Below are 22,692 nucleotides of genomic sequence, written 5' to 3' on the forward strand. Positions count from 1 at the left end.
TTTTCGGTGCAAAGCCTTCCAGCTAGGGAACTTCTCATCGTAGAGAATTCTTCTTTCGATAATTTCATTTACATCTTCAAAAAATGTGACCGTGACTCATAAAATTTTCATCGATCGTCTTATGACTATAAATATTTTGATGATATGGAAAACACACAAACACAATGAATTTTTAACCCATGAATCATAGTAATAAGCCATGAGAAACTTAATTCGAAAAGAAAATTATTAAGTACTACAAATAAAATCTCGGCATTAGTTAAAAATATTTAGGATCAGTTTAGTCCAACAGAAATGAGAATGGACATTGCTACTTGATTTTTGGTATACTTCCGAGATTCATGTGTAACATTTGCAAAAAAATAAAAATATCCTTGATTTTCTCAAATATAATAAACATTGAGCAAAATTATACAATATATGACAATTTAATATTAATTTTATTAACACTAAACAATACTAATTACCGCAAAATGTTCGAGTTCTACACGTTTGTTAATAATTTTCTCCACTTGAATATTTTCATGTACAAAAACTGACCAACAGGACCCACATCTACGATATAGTGTAGGCATTATACAATGGGTCCCACTATATTCACTGTCACTTTAGTGTAGGGCATTTTCCGTAATTTTTATAGAAAAGAAGGTACTTTTTTGAAGTCATTAATATTGTGCAAATATCAAAGCACAAAAGACAGCCTTTTCAAACAAACTTTATCTTATAAAATGCTTTATAGACAATTATACCCTCACACTTTTCACTTAATGTCAAAAAACTGACATGAAACTGCCTCAAACTCTCTCTTCTAATATATATAAATATAAAAGTAATAAATAATAAATATAATAAATAGATTCTATGTACAGTTAAATAGCTACTCCCTCCGTCCCATTTTATATGAGGTACTTTGATTTGACACAGGGTTTAAGAAAGAAAAAAATACTTTTAAAACTTGTGGTCCAAAATGAATGATAGAAATTTGTGTGACTGTAAATTATTTTATTAATAAAATAAACATTTTATAGTTAAATTGTTACTTTATATAAAAATGTATCATTCTTTTTTAGATTGACTAAAAATGATAGTAAGTCACATAAATTGAGACATATGAAATATATCTTTTAGTAGAATAGGTAGATAGATTTTCTATTGCTTTATTAGATATTTTGGGTCAACGATAAATTGATTAGCATTTAGTAATTGATATATCAGGACCAAATCTATCTACTCTACTCCTTAATACTATTTCGGTCATTTTCTTAGTTAGCAACCCGTTTCCCTAAGCCACAAAAACTATTTTTTAATACTCTTTCAATAAATCTCTGTTAAGTACTTTATACTTATATGTCAAGACGAAAATGAATAATGTTTAGATTGTAGAATGCAAGCTTTTGTGTGTGCTACAATGAGCAGACCTTTTACTACCGCCGCCTTGGTAGCTCCGGTCACCCACTCTCTTCTTCCTCGTCATCTCCGCCTCTCAAATCTGCCTCCATCTCTCACTGCAACAACCGACACTAGTACGTTTCGCCGACGTTTCTTCTCGCCGTACAATTTCCGACCTGTTTCCGGTCCGGTGACAGCCGGTTTAGGTGGTTTTGATGTTACCGGAGATGGTGGTTCAATGTTTCAGGATGCTGGAGCGACGGCTTTGGTTATCGCCGGCGCTTATGCTTTTGTCTCCACTTTTGATTTCTTATCCGAGCGGAAGCTAATTGAACAGGTCTTCTATCTCTCTCTTACTCACAAACACACGTTAGTATTATACTGTATCGGATTCACAAATATGTCATGAGTGTACAATCTGATTTGATTTTACTTAGCAGGGTAGAGGACCAGATAAGGTGTGAGTATGTATGATAAAAATCTTTTATTCCATCAAAATCAGCACTAGCTTAGAAGTTTCTACTGTTCATGAAAACTTTGTGAATTTGTTTCTTACCTGGAATTACGACAAGTATTTCCGCGGATTGCCCCTAATAGGGGTTGGTCTTTGATTTTTGCTCGTTTAATGAAAATTTGTGACCAAAGTGTCATTATGTATGACCTTATTTGGTAAAATATAAGTTTAGAGGACTTGTCCCACATAAATTATGTAGGAAAAAGTTAAGTGTCGCATGACCTAATTGTTGGGGTTGGAAAAGTGTGAGTGGTAAATGAAGTCTTTTTTTCTCTAAAAGATGCAATTTGAATAACCTTTTTTCACATTGAATGGATTGTAACCTTTTCTATTAACGGTGACTTTTCTGATTAGTGATGAATTTATTATTAAGACACGATGAAGTGTATTGTTGGAGAGGAAATTAGAATTTGGCAATAAAAAGTTAATGATGAGTTATCTACTACCTAACTCTTCAAAATTGGGCTTATTTTAATCGTATTGACTTGGTCTCTCAAGAAATGTAAAACCAGGGTTGCCCATGTTCTATGCATTAGCTTTGGTACACTATTTCAACCCTATTGTGTATTGAAGTCTGTATTGTTAATACATGAAATCCATTGTATTAGTAATGCAAGAGCTTTGATGCATGCATTAGCTTGATTAAAGACTTAATTACCCTTCAAAATAAAATTAAATATCTTTTACCTCATACTTGTAGAGGGTATCTTTATAAATAAATATATTTTCACAAAAAATTATGCAATGTATACTATATTTAATACACCAAACCAAAAAATGCATAAGAATTAATCTTTGCTACAAGCATTACTAATACACTCTATTTCTTATACACCCTACCAAACTTACACTAAAAGAATTTTTTTTTTTGATGACAAGGGAAATCCGCAGCCGCTACCCTTTGGGTGCGCACAGGGTAAAACCCTCGCTCCTATGCAATAGCTTGCAAACCACATAGGAGAGGTAACCTGCACTAGGCAAGCCCGGTGCGACGAGCTCGACCCAGAAGGCAAACCCCTTGCTTTCGCTGGCAAGGGGTTTCGAACTTGAGACCTCCAACATGGAAGTCCCATTCCTATTTATTTTATTTAATACAACTTCGCTCAATCCTAAATTAGTTGGGTTAGCTATATGAATCATCTATATCCGTTTCACTCAGTTTGATCCCTTCATTCCATTATTTATTCGTTTATCTAATGATTTGACTAGGAAACTTTCAACAACTTGTGGGTTGAGAACCATGAAGTCTCAGTTTCAAATCTCTAGGTGGATAGAGTTACCTTAGTACCTGTTATTGGAGGAAGGCGGCAGGTATCCCGTGGAATGCTGGTACAGACACCACATTTATAAAAAAAAAAATAGAGGAAGGGGCCTATCAAAAATAAAATAGAGAAACGGGTGAGACATTTTAGGCATGAAGCAAAAGCTCACAGAAATTAGAACATTCTATGAATAGTTAAGATACTTTCTTTTGGGAGCGAGGAGGGAGAAAGGAAAAAGATAGAGGGATTGTGGTCTTGTGTGATGTCAGCACTAATGGTTCTTTTAACACATTATAACGATCACTTGATTTTCATTGTTTCTCGTGATATTTATTTTCCCCTCCGTTCATCGAAACAGAACTTAAGCAGAAAGCTGGTCCACATATTGTCTGGTCTGCTTTTTATGGCTTCCTGGCCGATTTTCAGGTATTGTTATGTCATTATTGATGAATACAGATCCATCTTTGAATGTTCTTACTGATGATTTAGATCTTAGATTAGTGCATCAAGATGGGCTCGCTACTTTGCTTCTGTAGTTCCACTTACAAACTGCCTGAGACTTGTGATTCATGGCCTATCTTTGGCTACTGATGAGGGGCTTATAAAATCTGTTACTAGGGAAGGAAAGCCAGAGTAAGTTCCCTTTGCCGCCTTGTTCAACAGATACATGGCATTGATTCCTCTCTTACGTTTTAGCCATTTCCTTGCAGAGAATTGCTGAGAGGGCCTCTATATTATGTTTTAGTGTTAATTTTGTGTGCGGTTCTCTTTTGGCGTGAGTCACCAGTTGGAGTAATTTCATTAGCAATGATGTGTGGTGGTGATGGTAAGAGCTGAAGCTCATATCACTTGGTCTATGGTGAGAACTTTTTACACTTATTGTTTTTTAAACTTTGTTCTATGTAGGAATCGCTGATATTGTTGGAAGAAGGTTTGGGTCCACAAAATTACCTTATAATAAACAGAAAAGTTGGGCTGGTAGCCTCTCCATGTTTGTTCTCGGTTTCCTGGTATCGGTTGGGTAGGTTTTGGTCCTTGTGCTGTTTGTTTTTGTTTAGATATTGAATTTGTTGTAACATTTATGCTGATACTAGACTTTTTCATATGGTGAAAGGATGCTGTATTACTTCTCGGCGTTGGGATATTTTCAGTTGGATTGGGTTTCAACTGTAGAAAGAGTAGCTTTGGTGTCATTTATAGCAACTATGGTGGAGTCTCTCCCTATAACTGGAATGGTAGACGATAACATTTCTGTTCCTTTGGTAAGCATGGTTGCAGCATCATTGGCTTTTGCTTATTAGAATGTTGTTATCTTCCCGGGACTATGCTGTCATTGAATAAGTTTCTTACATAATTCCTGCTTTATCTTCTTCTTGTGGTGCTCTTATCTTATGTATATGCTCAGATGGTCTTTGATGCCCAAACATATCAATTAGTGAAAGATAACACAGGTTCATTTTAGATATTCACAAGTCACAACTTGTTGTCTCTCTATGCAAATCCCCTTCCCCTTCTAACTAAAATTTTAAGAAATAAACATATATCCATTTAAACATTTCCGCTCTGTTTGACCCAAACTGCTAAAAATATAATATTAACCCTTTTATTCTCCTGCTTTCTCCTCTGCCTTTTTTATTTTATTTTATGGTTTCAGCCTTTCTTTTAGTAAATGTCTGTTAAATAGGAATTAGATTGTGATTAAAATATTATTAGCAGGATGCAGTGAGATTTTATCAAGAGAGAATCCATGGAAAAGCACCGGATAATAATATATGCGAGTTCTCTTTTTCTTTATCCTTTTGCCTTCATTTAAAATCATTTAAAGCTAAAAAAGCTAATGATCAATAATAATAATAATAAAAAGAATCCGGAGACAAGAGGGAATAATTAAGTGAGATCAGAAATTGAGCTGCCCCTAACTAAAAGGAGGATGAAGAGGCTGAAATTGAGGAATTAAAAAAATAAACGCGGAGGAGAAGAATGAGGAGACGAGAGAATAATTTTGGAGAATAAAGCTAAAATAAAAGGGTCAATATTATTTTAGCAAGCCGGATCAAGTGGTGCAGGATATATGTTTATTTCTTTAAATTTTAGTTAGAAATAAAAATTTCAAGTCAGCAAATTTTAATGAAAAAAATAATTAAATAGATTGAGTGACTTTGTAGGCGAAGATCTCATAGTTGACTGACTTTTGTGTTGAAAATTAAAGTTACGTGACTTTCTATGAAAATAATTGATTGTTGAGTGACCATCATATATATTAACTCAGTAATAATCTAAAAATTAGCTAATGAGGTAATAATTGTTCAAGTAGATGGAGAAACTCACCTATGAAGGGTCATTGCATGATCAAACACTCGATACCTATTATGCATTTGGATTTGTATAATCTAGACATATTTTTTTTTATAACTATATGAGGCATAAAGGTAATCACTAGGGTGTCCATAGTTCGGTTTGGATCGACTATTGATTAAAATCAAAACCAAATCAATTTAGTCGGTTTTTAAATTTCTAAAATTAAACCAAACCAAACGAAAAAATAATTGTCAGTTTGGTTCATTTTTTCAATTTTTCGTTTTTGAAAGTAATAAATTTTTTTTTGAGGACATACGTATCTCGATAGACAAACACCTAGAACATGAACAACCTACCGTGGATTCAATTAAGCAATAGTAGAGTTATTATGACACGAACAAAGTGATTCAATTAAGCTAAAGTGTGACTATCTTATGTGAGGTAGGATAGTTAAGACTAAAGTAATAGATTTTGATGGACATAGGGTTGTAACAATTGGGCTAAAATTTAAGTGTTGTGCTTGAGAAAATGGTATAGTTAACGACTTAAGTTAATTAAAATTTATCAAAATATTTATATTTTATTTATGAATATTATAGTAAATAATTATAAAAATTATAAATATAATTTCTCGGATCATATATTTTCGTCCTATACACTTATAATTATACAAATACAGATTGTCCCCTGCTAGTTTTCTTTTGTCTTTCTCTCTTCCTCGCTTTATACAAACACATATTATACAATTGATTCTTTTGTATATGTATACCGAAACAAATTATACAATTGATTTTTTTGTATATGTATACCAAAATATACATATTACATACAAATATGTTTTTTATGTTTGCTAAATCTAAAATTTACTTTTTTAATAAGAGATGTATTCACTCTAAAAACACAAACTTAAATGATATATTTCCCCTTTTACTTTGGTTAAATCGTAATTGAAACATAACTAGGATAATTTTAGAGATATGTCTTAAATTATACTTTATTACACCAACTTCCGTATAATTTTATCTTCGTCATTTTGATTTCTTTATAACATTCTTTTAACTTATTTATTATTAATATAAAAAAATAATTTGCCCTTATTGATTACTCTTTTATTTAATTTACTATGAACATCCTATCTGAGAAAATAAATTCTTCGTATATTTGCTAGTTTTTAATTTGAATCCAAGGAAATTTAATAAATATTTTGCATAATGTCATTAATCTATGAAAATAATCTCTTAGGGCTACTTACAAAATTGAATAAAAATAAATTACTTTTTCACATCTTTTAAATAAAAATGAAGTTCTCTTAAGTAAAAGTAAAAATCTGTTGTGAAAAGATAAAACTAAAAATAAAATTTTGTAAAAGAATGTAGCACAAAATCTCTCGTGTCATGTTGTGATTAACAAAAGAAAAATAAAGATTGAATTCATAAATAGATACCTAAAATTGACATAATTTTTCATTTTGACACTTTAAACAAGAGATAATACCTATTGATCACTTGCAATTTCAAAAATATAATGTATGCGTTACTCTGAATTAAATGACATTTTTATTTGTGCTCGAAATAATTCTGAAACAATGAATTTTGAGTTGAAAAAATAATAGTAAAAACTATTTTGTCCATTTCATATTTACTTGGTCTATGTTGATTTGACAGGCATCTATGTTGTCAAAAACAGCTCTATTGTGAGGAGTGGTTTTGAAATAACTGAGAATTCACCAACTTCTTTCAGTTCTTGCATACAAATGAAATGTGGATGTGCACTTCATCAAAAAGAAGAAGAAAAAAGATTATGTACTATACTGGAGACCTGTAAATTGAGTTTATATTGACAAGTATTTTTGTAGGAGAATCCAACAGCTTTGGATCCCTCTACAATTTCATTTCATTTTAAAAGAGGTATGGTCGAAATGCAGATAAATAGATATCACCGGTTCTGGAGAGTTTCAATTGCCTTTTTCCACTGCATTGCTCGTTGTTTAGCATCCTCGAAAGACATAACTTTCTTTGGCTGTATGATCACAAGATGCATGAACATACAAAGATTGAGAGTTAACTTAAAATTCATTTATCAAAAGCAATCATTAAAATTGATTGGGGCTCTTGAGAAAACAAAAACAGGCAATTAGGACTTAACTGTGCAAACCTTGAACTGTGAAGGGCTTATGACTTGAATATTAAGATCGTTAGAATTGTCCGACCATATAATATTCCCTTTGACCACCAACTTTGAGGGGTCTACGTAGATCAACTTTGGCTTATTTGTCAGGATAAGCTGAACTTTCTTGCTTGTAAGCTTCTGTATCTTTTTCACATTGGAAATCATAAGAACAGATTCACCAGGCTCCAAAAACTGCTTCCTGTTGATGCATCACCAGAAACACGTTGACATGCATTACTGATACACAAGGACTGAAAGAGGGATAAAGTTGCGCAAAATAACAAAACAAAGGAATCGGCCTAAAGCAATCCATGTGCATGAACCTGCCCATAATAAAGTGTGCAGTTGAGGGTTGCCATGTCCCGCTTACCAAGTCCAGAAGAGTAGTTGAAATGTTACAACATAGGCTTAGCAGAGTAGGAACAAGCTTCTACGGGAAACTTAATGTAAGACACTCAATGTTATTTGCACTACAAATTGATCCTAACGAATTAATGAAGCAAAGACAACTTCCCTTTTCCCCAATTAGGAAACATAAAGAGCATCTGAAGTTGAATACGACACTTTTTTACATGTTCAAACACAAATATCAAAGTATAGTTGTACACAAACCACAAGGTCAACCATAGTTAAAAGTCAAAACCAAGAGTTAACAGCTAAGATATCCCACAGGTGTTAAACCTACCATTTTGAATCAAATGAGTCGATTGAAGCAAGCCTGGTAACGCTACCAACTTCAGAAGAGGATGTTGTACCACCATTTCCATCATTAGTTCTAGCTGAACCATCCCCAATATGTGAGGGATTCCATGAAGGATCTTGATCTTCACCACTGCTACGAGTAGAGTGCCCCTGAAGATTTGAGATACCCTTTTAATACTTCTATAAATAATCAACTCTTTAAGAAAATTTAGATAAAGCTTCAAGGATAAAAATAAAATTGCCATACTTTTGGCTCTGCAGCAAGCCGTGGAGGAGTTTGTAACCTTAAATTATCCCAATCAACCCCGCTAAAGAAAGGATGGTTTTTCAGTGAAGCATAACCATCAGGTCCAGCACCTGGTCTTCGGCTAGGATCAATATCCTGAGTCGTTTGGATGCAAGTTAATAGGCAAAAGAGATTTTCTGATATGTACAAATGTATAACGTGTGTATTTTTGGGAAATATAAACACAGGCACATTTATGTGCTTCTTTTACTTGGAATGAAATGCAATTTTAAGACTACATTCTATTGGAATGTTGAAGATGTTTATCAATTGTGTTCTGCATTATTTTAGAATTGGCATATACATGCCATGTTGGACACAATATTCTCTCTACCTGCCATAAAAAGAAAAGGTATGTAGTCCTACAGACACGAATACTGTAGTCTAAGACCCAAAATAGCAAAAAGATGCATGCATTGGATGTTTCATAAAGCTAGATAGACAAACAAATATGTTTCTATCTAAGATCTTATCCCTGCTTCAAGTCTAAGGGGCACACCAAAAAAAAACCTGAACATGTAAACCAAGCCAAAGTTTTGGTTGGCTTAGGGGTTGCAAGCTCATATAATCCAATTACACAAAGAGAAACCTATGTCAATCAAGATGCAAAAGTCATCCTTCATTAAATAAGGCCCAGTGGTGTATATTGCTGGTGTTATGCTCGTGGAATAGAAAGGGTTTAGCGAATCACCAAAGTGCACTAGTCAAAAATATTTGCCTAAGCTCATCGATGTATTAATCAACTGATATAATAAATCGAGATGCATTTCAGAAAAGGACAAAACGAAGAATGGGGGAAGAAAGAAGAAGGAACCACAAGATGCAAGTAAATATTAAAGATGAATTATAACTTACGAGCAACTGATCAATGAGATCTCTGGCTTCATTTGAAAAATGATTTGGGAACCTGATATCTCTGGCAATGATTCTTTGAAAAATGAGCCATTCACTGGTATCTTTAAAAGGAGAAAATCCTGAAAGCATTTGATATAAGGTGCAGCCAAGTGCCCAGAGATCATTTCTGGTAAAACACGTCCAAAAGGAATGATTATGTTTTCATTAAAAAATGCATAATTCAGTCAATACCATCAAAGTGTATAGAAACTAATACCAATCAGCTAAGATTCAGAAAGAAGTAAAAAGACTTGGCTTTTTCAAGGGAAGGGTCCATACCCAAAAGTTGCAGGAGAAGAATTTAAAACTTCAGGAGGGACATATGCAGCTGTCCCCACAAAAGTGCATGCCTTGTCATCTGGAGGAAAGAAAGAGCACTGATTCAGCAACGAAAATGACATCAAAATACACTATTTTGTGCCAATATGATTCTGATTTCTCGCAACAAGCAAGGTATACCTGATGCTGCATTTGGAAGTACTGTTATTCTGCTATCCTGCATGGGTTTTACACTGCCAAAGTCCGCGATTTTAATACGTCCATCTGAAGTGAGTAGCAGGTTCTCTGGCTGCCATAAATAAAAACTTTCAAAATTGTCCTAGAATATTCTGTTGACACCGCAATCACATAGTAAAAGTACCTTAATATCTCGATGAATCAATCCCATACTGTGTATATATTCAAGAGAATCTGCCACTTCAGCTGCATAAAAACGTGCTTCATCCTCAGACAAACGACCTTTCTGCACAAACCAAAATAAAATTTTAATAGGAAACGATTTACTGGCTTTCCAAGCAAAAGAGAATAGTAGTGGATTGTGGAATTGTTCACACACTTCCGAAATGGGAAATCCTTCACTGCCAATGATATCAGAATAACTGGACAAGGAGTATTTAGAAAGATGATTGTTCTTTCCAGAAGGAACAGAAGGCTATATCAGATTCAGGAAGTCAACCACATTACAAAGTTCAAGAAGAAAATATATGTTACCAAGACAAATCCGAATATGCCACAAGCGATTCACTAGTGATAACATTTTTTTTTTCTGTTTTATGTTGTGATTTTCGATGCTTATGGGAGAAACTAAAAGAACATGTATATCAAATTTCTTCATTTACTCACCCTGGTAATTTGATCAAAAAGCTCGCCACCTTCACAGGACTCTAGTGCCATGTCTTCACAATAGGGTAACATGAAATTAGAAGGAGAAACATCAATATTCGACAAGAAATGCCAGGCATAAAGAGTGGAAAAATATCCTTAAAAGAGATGTGCAAAATACTAAACATATCAGCAAATATGTGAAAAAAACTCACATAGTGAAAAAGTGTCTTGGAAGGTGAAAAATAGTCGCACAATACCAGGATGATCCAGCTGATCAAGTACAATTCTTTCTAATTTCACATAGGCAGTCTTATTTTCTTTAGTGATGAACTTTTTGTCCATGATCTTCAAGGCATAAACATTCCCCGTGTCTTTCTTTTTTGCTCTGACAACCTGATAGTGTACACAATTTGTATCCAAAACCACAATAACAATTCATGATTTATTTACCCAGTGGAAAAGCAAGAGGGGTGAAAGAAGAAAAACCACATATAAGAAGAGTTTTGCTAGTTACTAATATAGGCTAATAAGACGACCCTCAACAGTTTTGTGCAATAGGAAATACAATCCCTGAACTGGACCTCTGCTTTAGGAGTGTGATCACCAATTAATACCACCAAGAATTGCTTGAAAACTAAAACACATCTCAAAGATGAACTCACTAAAAAAAAATTCTTTAATCTAAAAGAGACTACTTCTGCAACAAATAGCTACTCTTCATTTTTTTTCCGTTTTCCTTCTGTGCGAGACATTTGGCAGATACTTTATTACAAAAACATATACTAGCTGTTTTCAACTATTGACTATTAAGAGAATGATGGAGAAAAGCTAGAAATGAATAAAGACATCTTGAAGATGAATAAAAATGACACCCGAAATCAACAAGATAACTCATTATATCGAAAAGCATGGTAAGACATAACAAATGAAAAGAAAATCCATGGTCGACATTTCAATTAATACCAGACTCCATACCCCTCACAAGGGAGGCTAAACCATAATGAGCAAAAAAATAAAGCAAGATGATAAAACCAGGGAACATCACCACACTTAAGCACAAAAAGGAAAAAGGGAAAAGTTGAGCAGAATCTCAAACTAGACTTCTTCCAAAATACCGAATAAAGACATAATAAAAAGGATTAAAATCTGACCTTTGAATAAGAACCAACTCCATAGATCTTTCCCAATTCAAAATCTTGGATTGTGAAATTTTCCTGAGGTGCTCTGAATGCAAAGCTCTTAGATCTTTGAGGATTTGGTAAAGTGTTCTCTATCCTAAGCTTTGAATCTAATTCTTGCTCCATCATCAGCTGCTCCTCCTCTTTCCCTCCACCAATGCCAACATTTCACATTAAAATTCCTTCTCTCACCACCACCACTTTTATCAAATTTTATGCATATATTTTTAAATTTGTTTTATATATGGAATGCTATCACTACTTTCCTTCTTTCTCCCCCAAGAAAATCGGGGGTTTCAATCCCTGCAAAAATATTCAGTCCCTGAAAATTTTGGCAAAAAAAAAAAAAAATTATCAATTTTTACCAGCCGAAATAAAGAGAACCCATCACACATCAGCTCAGATTTTCTTCATATTTTACACCTCTCTTTATTTTCCCTTTTCCATAGGAGAAACAAAAACAAATGATTCCTTATACATGCATATATCCCCACAAAAAAAGGAAGGAAAAAAAACCACCTACATGTATGTATATGCAAAAATGTTTGCATTTCAAATGTATTTTCTTTTTCTTTTCAAACCCTAGAAAGGGAAGCTGAAACAAATTATGAATTTGGTTGTATGAAGAACACATGAAAATGAATGATGGGTACCTTCTCATTTCATTACCAATCAATTTCTGAGATGATTCATTTTCTTGTTTCATCAAATTAACCTCAAAAATTGTGTGTGAAGAATAATGACATAAATATAAAGGTCCTGAAAAGTAGGAAAAGGTGAGAAGGATCTGCTGTCTATGATTGGGGAGCCCTTCAAAAATGGCAACAGTTACATAGCTGCTGCCATGGCTTTGCTTTGTGAGAAAATTTTAATATGGTTGAGACCCAATGTGAGGCACCTTAATTTTTTGACAGGTGTTTTAGTGGTCTCATTTTAACACCCACACTCTTCATTTTTCAAATTCCTCCCTTTTCCTCCTAATAAATATTTTACTTCTCTTTCTTTTAAATAGTCTTACATTTTTATTTTCCAAAAGTCAAATAGAAATATGTAAATTAATATTAATTCAAGTTTTAGCCCTTTTTCCCGTGATTGCTAATATGATTAAAAATTTGAACTCCATTATAATTATAGTCTTTTCTTTTCTTGATTTATATATTTTTTTGGACGATTATTTTTAGACTTTTAACTTAAATTTCAATAATAAGTGCAACACCAAGTACAAAATATTTCAAAAAAAAATGAAGAACAAGTAATTTTAGAATACTTATAGGTATGCTCTCACTTACTCATTTGTGAGCTTTTTTTTGGTATAATTTTATTTTAAGAATTAGTTCTGATTGATGACAGTTGAATTAACTAATAATTAAAGGACTAAAAACAAGTCATTTTGAACATAAAATCAATTTTTAAAATCATCACAATAAAATTACAAATCAAATTAGAAAGTGAAAAAATAAAATAAAATTTATATAAAGGTAACACCTAGATTACAAATAAAAAGAGCAAAAAATTAATTTCACAACACACACTATATAAAGAGAAATATTTTTATAATAAGTTTGGTGGTTTTTCAATCTATTTTTTACTTTAAAACCAAAACTGATTATGTCAAATTTTTTAAAAATAAATTGAAGTAAAAGAAATATTCAACTTGACTAGATTTTTATTTAGTTCAATTTTTTATATTCAGTGAATACTTGTTAATACAAATATAAAGTGTGTGTGAATTTCTCATTCAAAATTTATCTTTTAAAGGTATCCTAGGGACTTGATTCAATTTTTTGAGATCTAAAATGAAAATTTTCAAAGATTTTTTTTCCTAAGGCTACGAGGAATAATTATGTTTTAGTTGAATTGGTTGAGAGGTGGAAATTTTTTATATTGATTTAGTTGAGGGACAAAAATGATTAATGGGAAAGAAAGAGCTAATCAAGTTACTAATTAATAAAGAGCGCAAAGAATTAAAAAAAGTGTGAAAAAGAGAGGAATATTGGACGGAGAAGAGCTAAAATACTTTGGAGGGAAAGGGGGGAATTTGGGGAAAAAATAAGGTGCGAGAGTATGTGGTGTCCAACCCATTAAAATACTTGTAAGAAATTTAAGGGTCTCACACAACTATTGTTAGTTGTGTCTAGTGGTGGCAAATGGGCGGGTTGAGTTAAATTTGGGCGGGTTGAAAATGGGTAATAATTCAACCCGCCCATATTTAATATGGGTAAAAATATATTGGGTAACAAATGAGTTGGGTAAAATAGTACTCTACTTAAGAATTCAACATAGAGAAAATATTTTAGTGTAACACCCCGACTTTTTAAAACATCTAAATTAACTCGTACCTTCGTGAAAGACAAAGAGGGTGTCACGACCCGAGCCTACACCCCGGACGTGACACGGCGTACAAGACTCCAAAAAGTCTCATACAAGCCTCATAGCATGCCATCACATAAGATAATAGAAATAATATGTAATTTAAAAGTCTTTTAATCCCATACAATTGAAAACATTATTTAAAACAACGGAAGTCAACTTGTCTCACATGGCCATATAAAACAATCTTTGAATCAAAAGTAGGGTCACGGCCCTTTACAATAGAACTCTAACAAATGTCTAGTACAATGAAGAAAAGGAACATCAACAAAGCATTTGTCCTCGAATCCATGAGGACATACCACTAGCCTTGGAAGAACTCAAACCAAGCCCTTGAACTAGAGAGAATCAACTCACTTGCCAGAACCTACACTTTGTAGAAAAATAGAAGAAATATGGGTTAGCACATTTAATGTACTAAGTATGATAGTCATGCAAAAACCATGCTTAAAACGAACATTTTGGTTGAAAACCATACAATATGCCTTTGAGAAAACTTCATGAACATAAGTATAAGAGGCATAAGATACAACATTTTCAACATATAAGCCATTTCATCACATTAGAACATAATCAACATATAAGCCATTTCCTCACATTAGAGCCTTCACCTTAAGTAACCCTAAGCTATACTTGTGCAATGTGTGAATGGCGTCCCATACCACCATCCATACTAAGTACCACTTTGAGGCCACCAAAAGTGAACTTATCATTCTTCCTTTTCATCTTTAGGCCATACTCATACATAAGGAACATAAACCTTTCATAAGTCATGACAAGGAAAGTAACTCATAATACAGTCCAAGTAAAGCATGCATCATTACATTAAGCATATAAGTCAACATTCTTCATTAGCTTCATTAAGAGCACATTCATTTAGTAGTCATTAAGACATTAGCGAACTCACCATGGCCCTCTCAAGGCCTAATCGTGCAATGCATGAATGACATCCCATACTACCACCCACACTTCATAGAACCTCTCAAATAACCATAGTGCACATCTCACATGATGCGAATAAGCGTTTAATCGACATAGACCATGAGAGCAAACCATGGAATCCGATGTACTATCCCACATCGTAAGGGTTGATCTACCTACCTAAGGTAGAACCGGTAACATTTTAGCTTAGGTGGAACCACTAGCTAATATCATATGTGGGCACATAGTTATGGGATAATAAAGATGTTTATTGAAACCCGACCTAAACGTGGGGAGAGCTTCCATCTTACCAAATCCACTCGGTGCTTAGCCTTCATTCCCATAAAGTATTTCATTACTTTAACATCGTTACACATGAGAGGGTGCCATTGGCCTACCAACCCAACGTACATTGATTAACCCATGAAAGGGCACCATAAACCTACCGATTCAAGGTACATTAGTTGACAATGAAAGGGTGCCATAAGCCTATCGATTCAAGGTACATTTTTAAGGTAGCTCATTGAATCCTCATGAAAGGGTGCCATAAGTCTACCAATTCAAGGTTCATCATTAACATTCATGGAAGGGTGCCATAAGACTACCGATCCCAAAGTTCATTAACATCATTTATGGAAGGGTGCCATAAGCCTACCGATCCCAAGGTTCATTAACATCATTTATGGAAGGGTTCCATTAGCCTACCGATCCAAGATACATCATTAGAATAGGTCATAGACTTATCATGCAAGGGCTACCAACATTAGGTCTACCGATTCATGTTCATTAAGTCTAGACACATTCATAACACAAGAAGAGGATGCCTAAGCCTACCAATTCAAGATGTAATATTACATAGAAGAAACCGTTCACATTCTATCATCATCATTCATGAGTGTTAATTGAGAATATGCTTTCAATAATAACACACTTACATTCTAAACAAGTTCATAATACTTTCATTGAGATCACATACACATCATATCATAATCATACATAAATCCTTCATGAAATTGCCCTCCAAGGCTATGAATCAATCTCAACCCAAAAATCTAGAATACTACACTAGATAAGGGAATTAACATGATTCAATAACTAATTCAATATAGACATAAGCAATTCAACATACTTTCATGATCAATCAATTCACAATCACAATTCAAAACTTAGGATTTTGGGGAAAACATGGGGTCATAGGAGAAATTCACCATAATTCATCATTAATTCAAAAATCCATTCATAATTCATCATATATAAACCTTTGAAAACGTTTTGGAATTGAACCCATGCTTAGAATGAAAGCCCTTTTGGGGGATTTTGGAGACTTGAAATCATCTTTTGATAGGGCTCCTTGAATGAAACTTAATAAAGGTACAGACTACCATACCTTTAGGGAAGAAACTCCAGGAAAATTGAGTGAGAATGGTGAGATCTTGAGCTTGAAAACTTGAGTTCTTCTTCTCCAATGGTGGTTTCTAGAGAGAGAATATTTGGAGAGGTAGTTTCTAATTTTTTTGAGTGTTTGGGAATAATGAATTGAAAAAGGTGTTTTAATACTTTTAAAAGCCTTTAAATACTTTAATTAATCAATAATAACCATCCCCTAACTTAACTAATCTTAAAAGGAATTTACTAAGTTGCCCCTTCACTTGGCCGAATTGGACAACAACACAGTGGTGACCTACGAAACGCCACCCACAGACCGTGGATGGGTTCACGAGCCATACTGGCACTTCATGGTTTGGTTCTGGAGCTTTTCATCTAGGCCCTTGACCTACTTATGGATTCACGGGGTGTGAATGAACCTACGGGGCGTAGGTCACAACTTTTTTGACAACTTTTGGTATTTTGGCAGCTTTGGGGGTTAGACTTTAGGGTCCTCCTCAAGGACCCTAATTAGTTGGTCCTTGGGGAGTCGTACCCTAACGTTTTAACCCCTAAACCCCTCAACCTAAGCTCGTGAACTCATTTAACAACTTCAAACCCCATATAAAATTTAAACACACACTAGTTAAGCTCTAGTTTCACCTATTCGTTTTATGGGTCGTTACATTATCTCCCCCTTAGGAACATTTGCGTCGAATGACACTTTAAACACTTTAAAGGAAATAAAGACTCAAGACTAGCACCCATCATGCATGCAACATCATAATCAATACACAAACCTAGGAGGAAATTAACATCAACTCCACATCAATAAGCTCAATGCAACACAAGGAAGTAGGAACTACATCTACAAACTCATTATGCACGAACATTAACATATCTCATTTCATCGGAGGAATTTCCTTCTCCAACTCACATCATGCTCATTACAACATCAGAAAGCAAATTATGCAATTTTTCTCAAAGACACCTTTAAGCATGTTCAACAATTCAACTCATGAAGCATTTAGGCAACTCATTATAGATGCACATCAACATGAGGAATAAAAATCATGAAAACTCAATTTCTCATTAAACATACATTCATCAAGAACATGCATAACATAAGGAGACCATGGAAACACATAATCACACATGACTCCAAAACATGAAACAAGCTACAAGGAACTCTTGGTCTCAAGCTTGAATAGGAATAGAAGAAAGTGATAAGGATATCAGAACTCTCAACAACCTTACTATTCAACATACCATCTCCCCCTTTGAAGTAAACCCATACTAAGGCTAACATGAAAATAACATAGGGACCTTAATAAGATATTCAAACTATAAGAAACCATCAACATACCGGTGCCTTCATCCAGAAGAGCTCTTTTGTCCTCTCTAGCTTGAAGTACATAGAAATGATTTTTCTTTAGAGCATTAGGATCTGGGCCATTAAGAGAAGCTTGTTTGGCCTCTCTTCCTTTGGCCGGAAGATTAGGACAATCTTTCACTTGGTGATCAATCTTCCCACAGCCATAGCACCCATTAGTACCGGCTAGGCACTTTCCATAATGCTTTTTCCCAGAAGTGGTGCAAATAGGTTTAGGAAATGGAGACCCACTACCTTTCTCCTGGTTAACCCTAGGAGTGCTTGAAGAATCTTGGTTAAAGGCTCTCTTTTTGAACCTTGGTTGACCTTTCTCATTGGACGTAGTTCTCTTCATCTCCCTTCTCTTCTTTTTATGTTTGGACTCCTCAATAGATTGATCGTATACCATGAGCCTAGATATGTTCATGTCTTCATGGAGCATTGTCGTACGACACTTTTCCTCAACTACGTCGAAAACTCCCATTACATACCTACTCAGCTCATTGAGTCAAGATACATTCATAACACAAGAAGAGGATGCCTAAGTCTACTAATTCAAGATGTAACATTACATAGAAGAAACCGTTCACATTCTATCATTATCATTCATGAATGTTAATTGAGAATATTCTTTTAATAATAACACAATTACATTCTAAACATGTTCACAATACTTTCATTGAGATCACACACACATACTTCACATCATAATCAAACATAAATCCTTCATGAAATTGCCCTCCAAGTCTATGAATCAATCTCAACCCAAACATCTAGAATACTACACTAGATAAGGGAATTAACATGATTCAATAACTAATTCAATATAGACATAAACAATTCAACATACTTTCATAATCAATCAATTCACAATCACAATTCACAACTTTGGATTTTGGGGAAACATGTGTTCATAGGAGAAATTCACCATAATTCATCATTAATTCAACAATTCATTCATAATTCATCATATATAAACCTTTGAAAATGTTTTGGAATTGAACCCATGCTTAGAATGAAAACCTTAGGTTTTTGGAGGATTTTGCAAACTTGAAATCAATTTTTGGTAGGGCTCTTTGAATGAAACTTAATCAAGGATGAATACTATCATATATTTAGGGAAGAAAATCCACAAAAATTGAGTGAGAATGGTGAGATCTTGAGCTTGAAATCTTGAATCCTTCTTTTCCAATGGTGGTTTCTAGAGAGAGAATATTTGGAGAGGTAGTTTCTAATTTTTTTGAGTGTTTGGGAATAATGAATTGAAAAAGGTGTTTTAATACTTTTAAAAGCCTTAAAATACTTTAATTAATAAATAATAACCGTCCCCTAACTTAACTAACCTTAAAAGGAATTTACTAAGTTGCCCCTCCACTTTGCCGAATCGGACAACAACACAGTGTTGACCTACGAAACCCCACCCACGAACCGTGGGTGGGTCCACGAGCCGTACTAGCACTTCTTGGTTTGGGTCTGTTACTTGTCATCTAGTCCCTTGACCTACGGATGGGTTCCATGGGGTTGAATGGATCGTACCATCCGTGGGTCACAACTTTTTGTATTTTGGTAGCTTTGGCGGTTAGACTTTAGGGTCCTCCTCAAGGACCCTTAGTTGGTCCCCTAAACCCCTCAACCTAAGCTCGGGAACTCATTTAACAACATCAAACTCCATATCAAACTCAAACACACACTAGTTAAGCTCTAGTTTCACCTATTTGTTTTCCGAGTCATTAAAAAAGGTGAGTAATAAATTAAGAATGATGTGGTATGTCATATTTTATGTGTTCAAGGGTTGTATCTTAAGTTTTGAAGTTAGGTAAGTCACAAAATAAAAATAGGAAAAGGGACAAATATACCCCCGAACTTTCAAAAATGGTATGCCAATACCATTCGTCATACTTTTAGTCCATTAATGCCCTCGCCGTCCAATAATCAGTGCACATTTACCCCTCCCACTAATGGACGACTCATTTTGTACATGTGGTGCAATCTTACACCTCAACCCAGGTTGACCAAATATTTAACCCAAATTTCAAATACCCATTTAACCCGCCCCATTACCCATTTAACAAACTATCTACAACCTAAAGAAAAAGGCCCATTTACTTTATCTTCTCTTCTTTCTCGCAGGTCACCGCCATCCCCCACCCCCTCACCCCCCTTCTTCTTCTTCTTCTTTTATCTTTCCATATACTCTTTCAATCATCTTTAAACAAAAGAGAAAACACTGGATTTAATTTTCTACGCAATATTTTCTTATTATAAAAAAATATTTGACAAATCAGACTTCGGAGGCAAGCATATTTGGAAGAATATTGTGTTTGATATGGGCATGAGTGCTGAAGATTTTTTAGCCCTCTTTTACCCCCTTAAGTTGTCAATAAAAGAAATCATTTCGAAGATAAATGCCCTTCTATTTGAATTAGGTCATCCTCTGTAAATTCAAACTAAATCTAGATGTTATTTTACTTTATTTACTATCAAAACTTGTTAAGAAAAAAACATTTTACTTCATAAAACACAATATGTTTCAACAAGTTCATTCAAATATGTGTTTTCCAGCTCTATTTATTTTTGGAATTAATGGATAAATTTTTGCCAACAATAACCAAAACTTCCTCTACCTTTGAGTCAACCCTTGAATTATGGGTACATGGGTTTTTTCTTTAGGTTTGTAGATAGTTTGTTAAATGGGTAATGGGGAGGGTTAAATGAGTATTTAAAATTTGGGTTAAATATTTGGTCAATCGGAATTGAGGGGTAGGATTGTGCCACGTGTACAAAATGAGTTTTCCGTTAGTGGGAGGGGTAAATGTGCACTTATTATTGGATGACGAGGGCATTAATGGGCGAAAAGTACGACGGAGGGTATTAACATACCATTTTCGAAAGTTTGGGGGGTTTATTTGTCCCTTTTCCCAACAAAAATTAGCGAAAGTTATCGTAGGTCTCTTTTTAAAGATTTCTCTAAAATTTGCGTCAAATGTCTCGGAGACTTTCTCCCAATCTATAAAGAGTTATGGGGCCCACTACCCATCAAATCGAAGGACTACAAGTCTAGTTTACAACGCATCAAAGCGTTTGTTCGTACGACTTCAGAATAGAGAGATATTCACATTTTTGCTAGACTGCACAAGCAGGTACGTGAGGTGTGTGCCTTAGGTTGGTTGAACCTTATAAGATAACATCTTCTTCATTTTTCTTCATTCCACCTCGTAAGAAACCCATAAAAATCAGAGAATTACTCCTTAAATCATCCTTGTGTGTTCAAGATCTCTTCTTGGTTCCTTATCGAAAAATTTCCTACGTCGGGAGCTCGTCATTTTGGTATAGTTTTCATGGTGAATTGAGCGGTATAGCTCCGTGGAGGTTGTGGCAACAAGGTTTTTTTCAGTGGTTTGATTTTATTCAAGTGTTCTGAGCGTGTAAAGAAAGGTAGGAACCATCTTTTATTAGTTTATGGATACCTTAGGTCTTGGATAGTAATTTACGATAGGAATCCGTATATATTGTCGAATTGTCATAGTAATTATTGTCCTTAATTACTGATTGATTTTACTTTTTTTTTAAAGTTGTAGTGGTACGAACAGAGGTATTTTCTACATAAATTATAAAGGAAAAGGTATGTTAAGGCTATTTCCTTCGTTCGGCATGTTTCCAATAGAGTTTGGGAGTGATATAATAGGGTAGTTAATGTTGGTGATCTTGTAGATGTAATTGTGAGTGGTTGGCTGATTGAGTGGTTATAAACCCTTATTTTAGGGACTCATAATTTGTTAAGAACAACCCTAAGTTAGGAACGACTTTGAGACTATTCATATATATTATTTATAGCTAAATTGCAAGCCTTTAGCCTATTCAATTATTTGTTGTCGCCCTTGGGGCTATTGTGGTTAGTTATTGAGATATGAACTGTATATGGGGGTTATGATGTTGTCTAATAGGACTATGCAATTGCCTATGAGGGCTATGTATTGTCCACGGGGCTATATTATGCCAAAGAGTGTTATGTGTTGCCTACGAGGCTATTTTAATGCCAAAGAGTGTTATGTGTTGCTTATAGGGCTATGTTGGTGCAAAAGAGGGCTATCTGCAGCCCACAGAGCTATGATGTTGCCTAAGAGGGTTATGCGCTGCCTACGAGGCTATATCGTTGCCAAAAAAGGCTATGTGACTTCTTGCAAAGACAAAGGGCTGCCGATAGGGGTATGTAGATTGATTTGGCACCTTCTGGCTTATGAGGTACTAGGTAGGTGGTATGTTATTTGTACCTGCCGAGCATATGGGGTCTTGGTTAGGTTATTGTTTGATCATTTTTGTATTTTCAGATTCAGTTGTGGTTTAGCATGCCTATCTAAATTTTGATTTCCTTACCTGATTGCTTTTGGTATATTATGATACTTGCTCATTTAGTCTATAACCTTTCATACTCTGTACATTATTTTGTATTGATGCCCCATTGCCTGGGGGGCGCTGAATTCATGCATGCTAGTCCCGACGGACAACCCATTAGACCTCCTCAGCACCATAATTGATTTCTATCCGGTTGATTATCCCCTTTCCTCCGGAGCTGCCAGAGTTGGGAGGCTTGTTAGGTTTTGTCGTATATATTTTTATGGGTAGGTTGGTGCCCTGTCCCATTAATCTTTACTACTCTTAGAGGCTTGCAGACTAGTGTGTGGGATGCATAGCTATGTTATGGCCATGTTGGCCTAGTTTGTATGTTTGTTGAAGCTTGTGAGTTGTTTGATGTATTGTCTTGATATATACCTGCTTTTAGTTTTGGTATGGAGATCATGGTGGCCTCGACGACCCAATCAAGACTTTTGTGCTAGTTGGCTATTTCTTTATATGAACTCTTGGGAGTA

General features: G+C 34.6%; 2 protein-coding genes across 2 annotated transcripts; one reads left to right on the forward strand and one right to left on the reverse strand.

Annotated features, from left to right (window-relative positions):
- Positions 1–1,373: 1,373 nt before the first annotated feature.
- LOC125831277 (probable phytol kinase 1, chloroplastic) lies at positions 1,374–4,499 on the forward strand. The gene is made up of 6 exons (XM_049510474.1): positions 1,374–1,726; positions 3,524–3,591; positions 3,667–3,798; positions 3,876–3,991; positions 4,072–4,186; positions 4,280–4,499. Exons 1-6 carry the CDS (start codon positions 1,385–1,387, stop codon positions 4,464–4,466), a joined length of 960 nt encoding a protein of 319 aa, XP_049366431.1. The 5' UTR covers positions 1,374–1,384; the 3' UTR covers positions 4,467–4,499.
- Positions 4,500–7,341: 2,842 nt separating this feature from the next.
- On the reverse strand, positions 7,342–12,518 carry LOC125831209 (3-phosphoinositide-dependent protein kinase 2-like). Its single transcript, XM_049510400.1, has 12 exons — positions 12,450–12,518; positions 11,770–12,118; positions 10,831–11,011; positions 10,637–10,689; positions 10,155–10,256; positions 9,974–10,082; positions 9,794–9,872; positions 9,476–9,641; positions 8,582–8,716; positions 8,318–8,484; positions 7,609–7,831; positions 7,342–7,482 (listed from the first exon to the last, which is right to left on the reverse strand). Exons 2-12 carry the CDS (start codon positions 11,923–11,925, stop codon positions 7,399–7,401), a joined length of 1,455 nt encoding a protein of 484 aa, XP_049366357.1. The 5' UTR covers positions 11,926–12,118; positions 12,450–12,518; the 3' UTR covers positions 7,342–7,398.
- Between the last annotated feature and the right edge of the window lie 10,174 nt (positions 12,519–22,692).

Source organism: Solanum verrucosum, unplaced genomic scaffold, assembly GCF_900185275.1.
Source record: "Solanum verrucosum unplaced genomic scaffold, falcon-dt-bn FXZP01000102.1, whole genome shotgun sequence".
Lineage (NCBI taxonomy): Eukaryota > Viridiplantae > Streptophyta > Magnoliopsida > Solanales > Solanaceae > Solanum > Solanum verrucosum.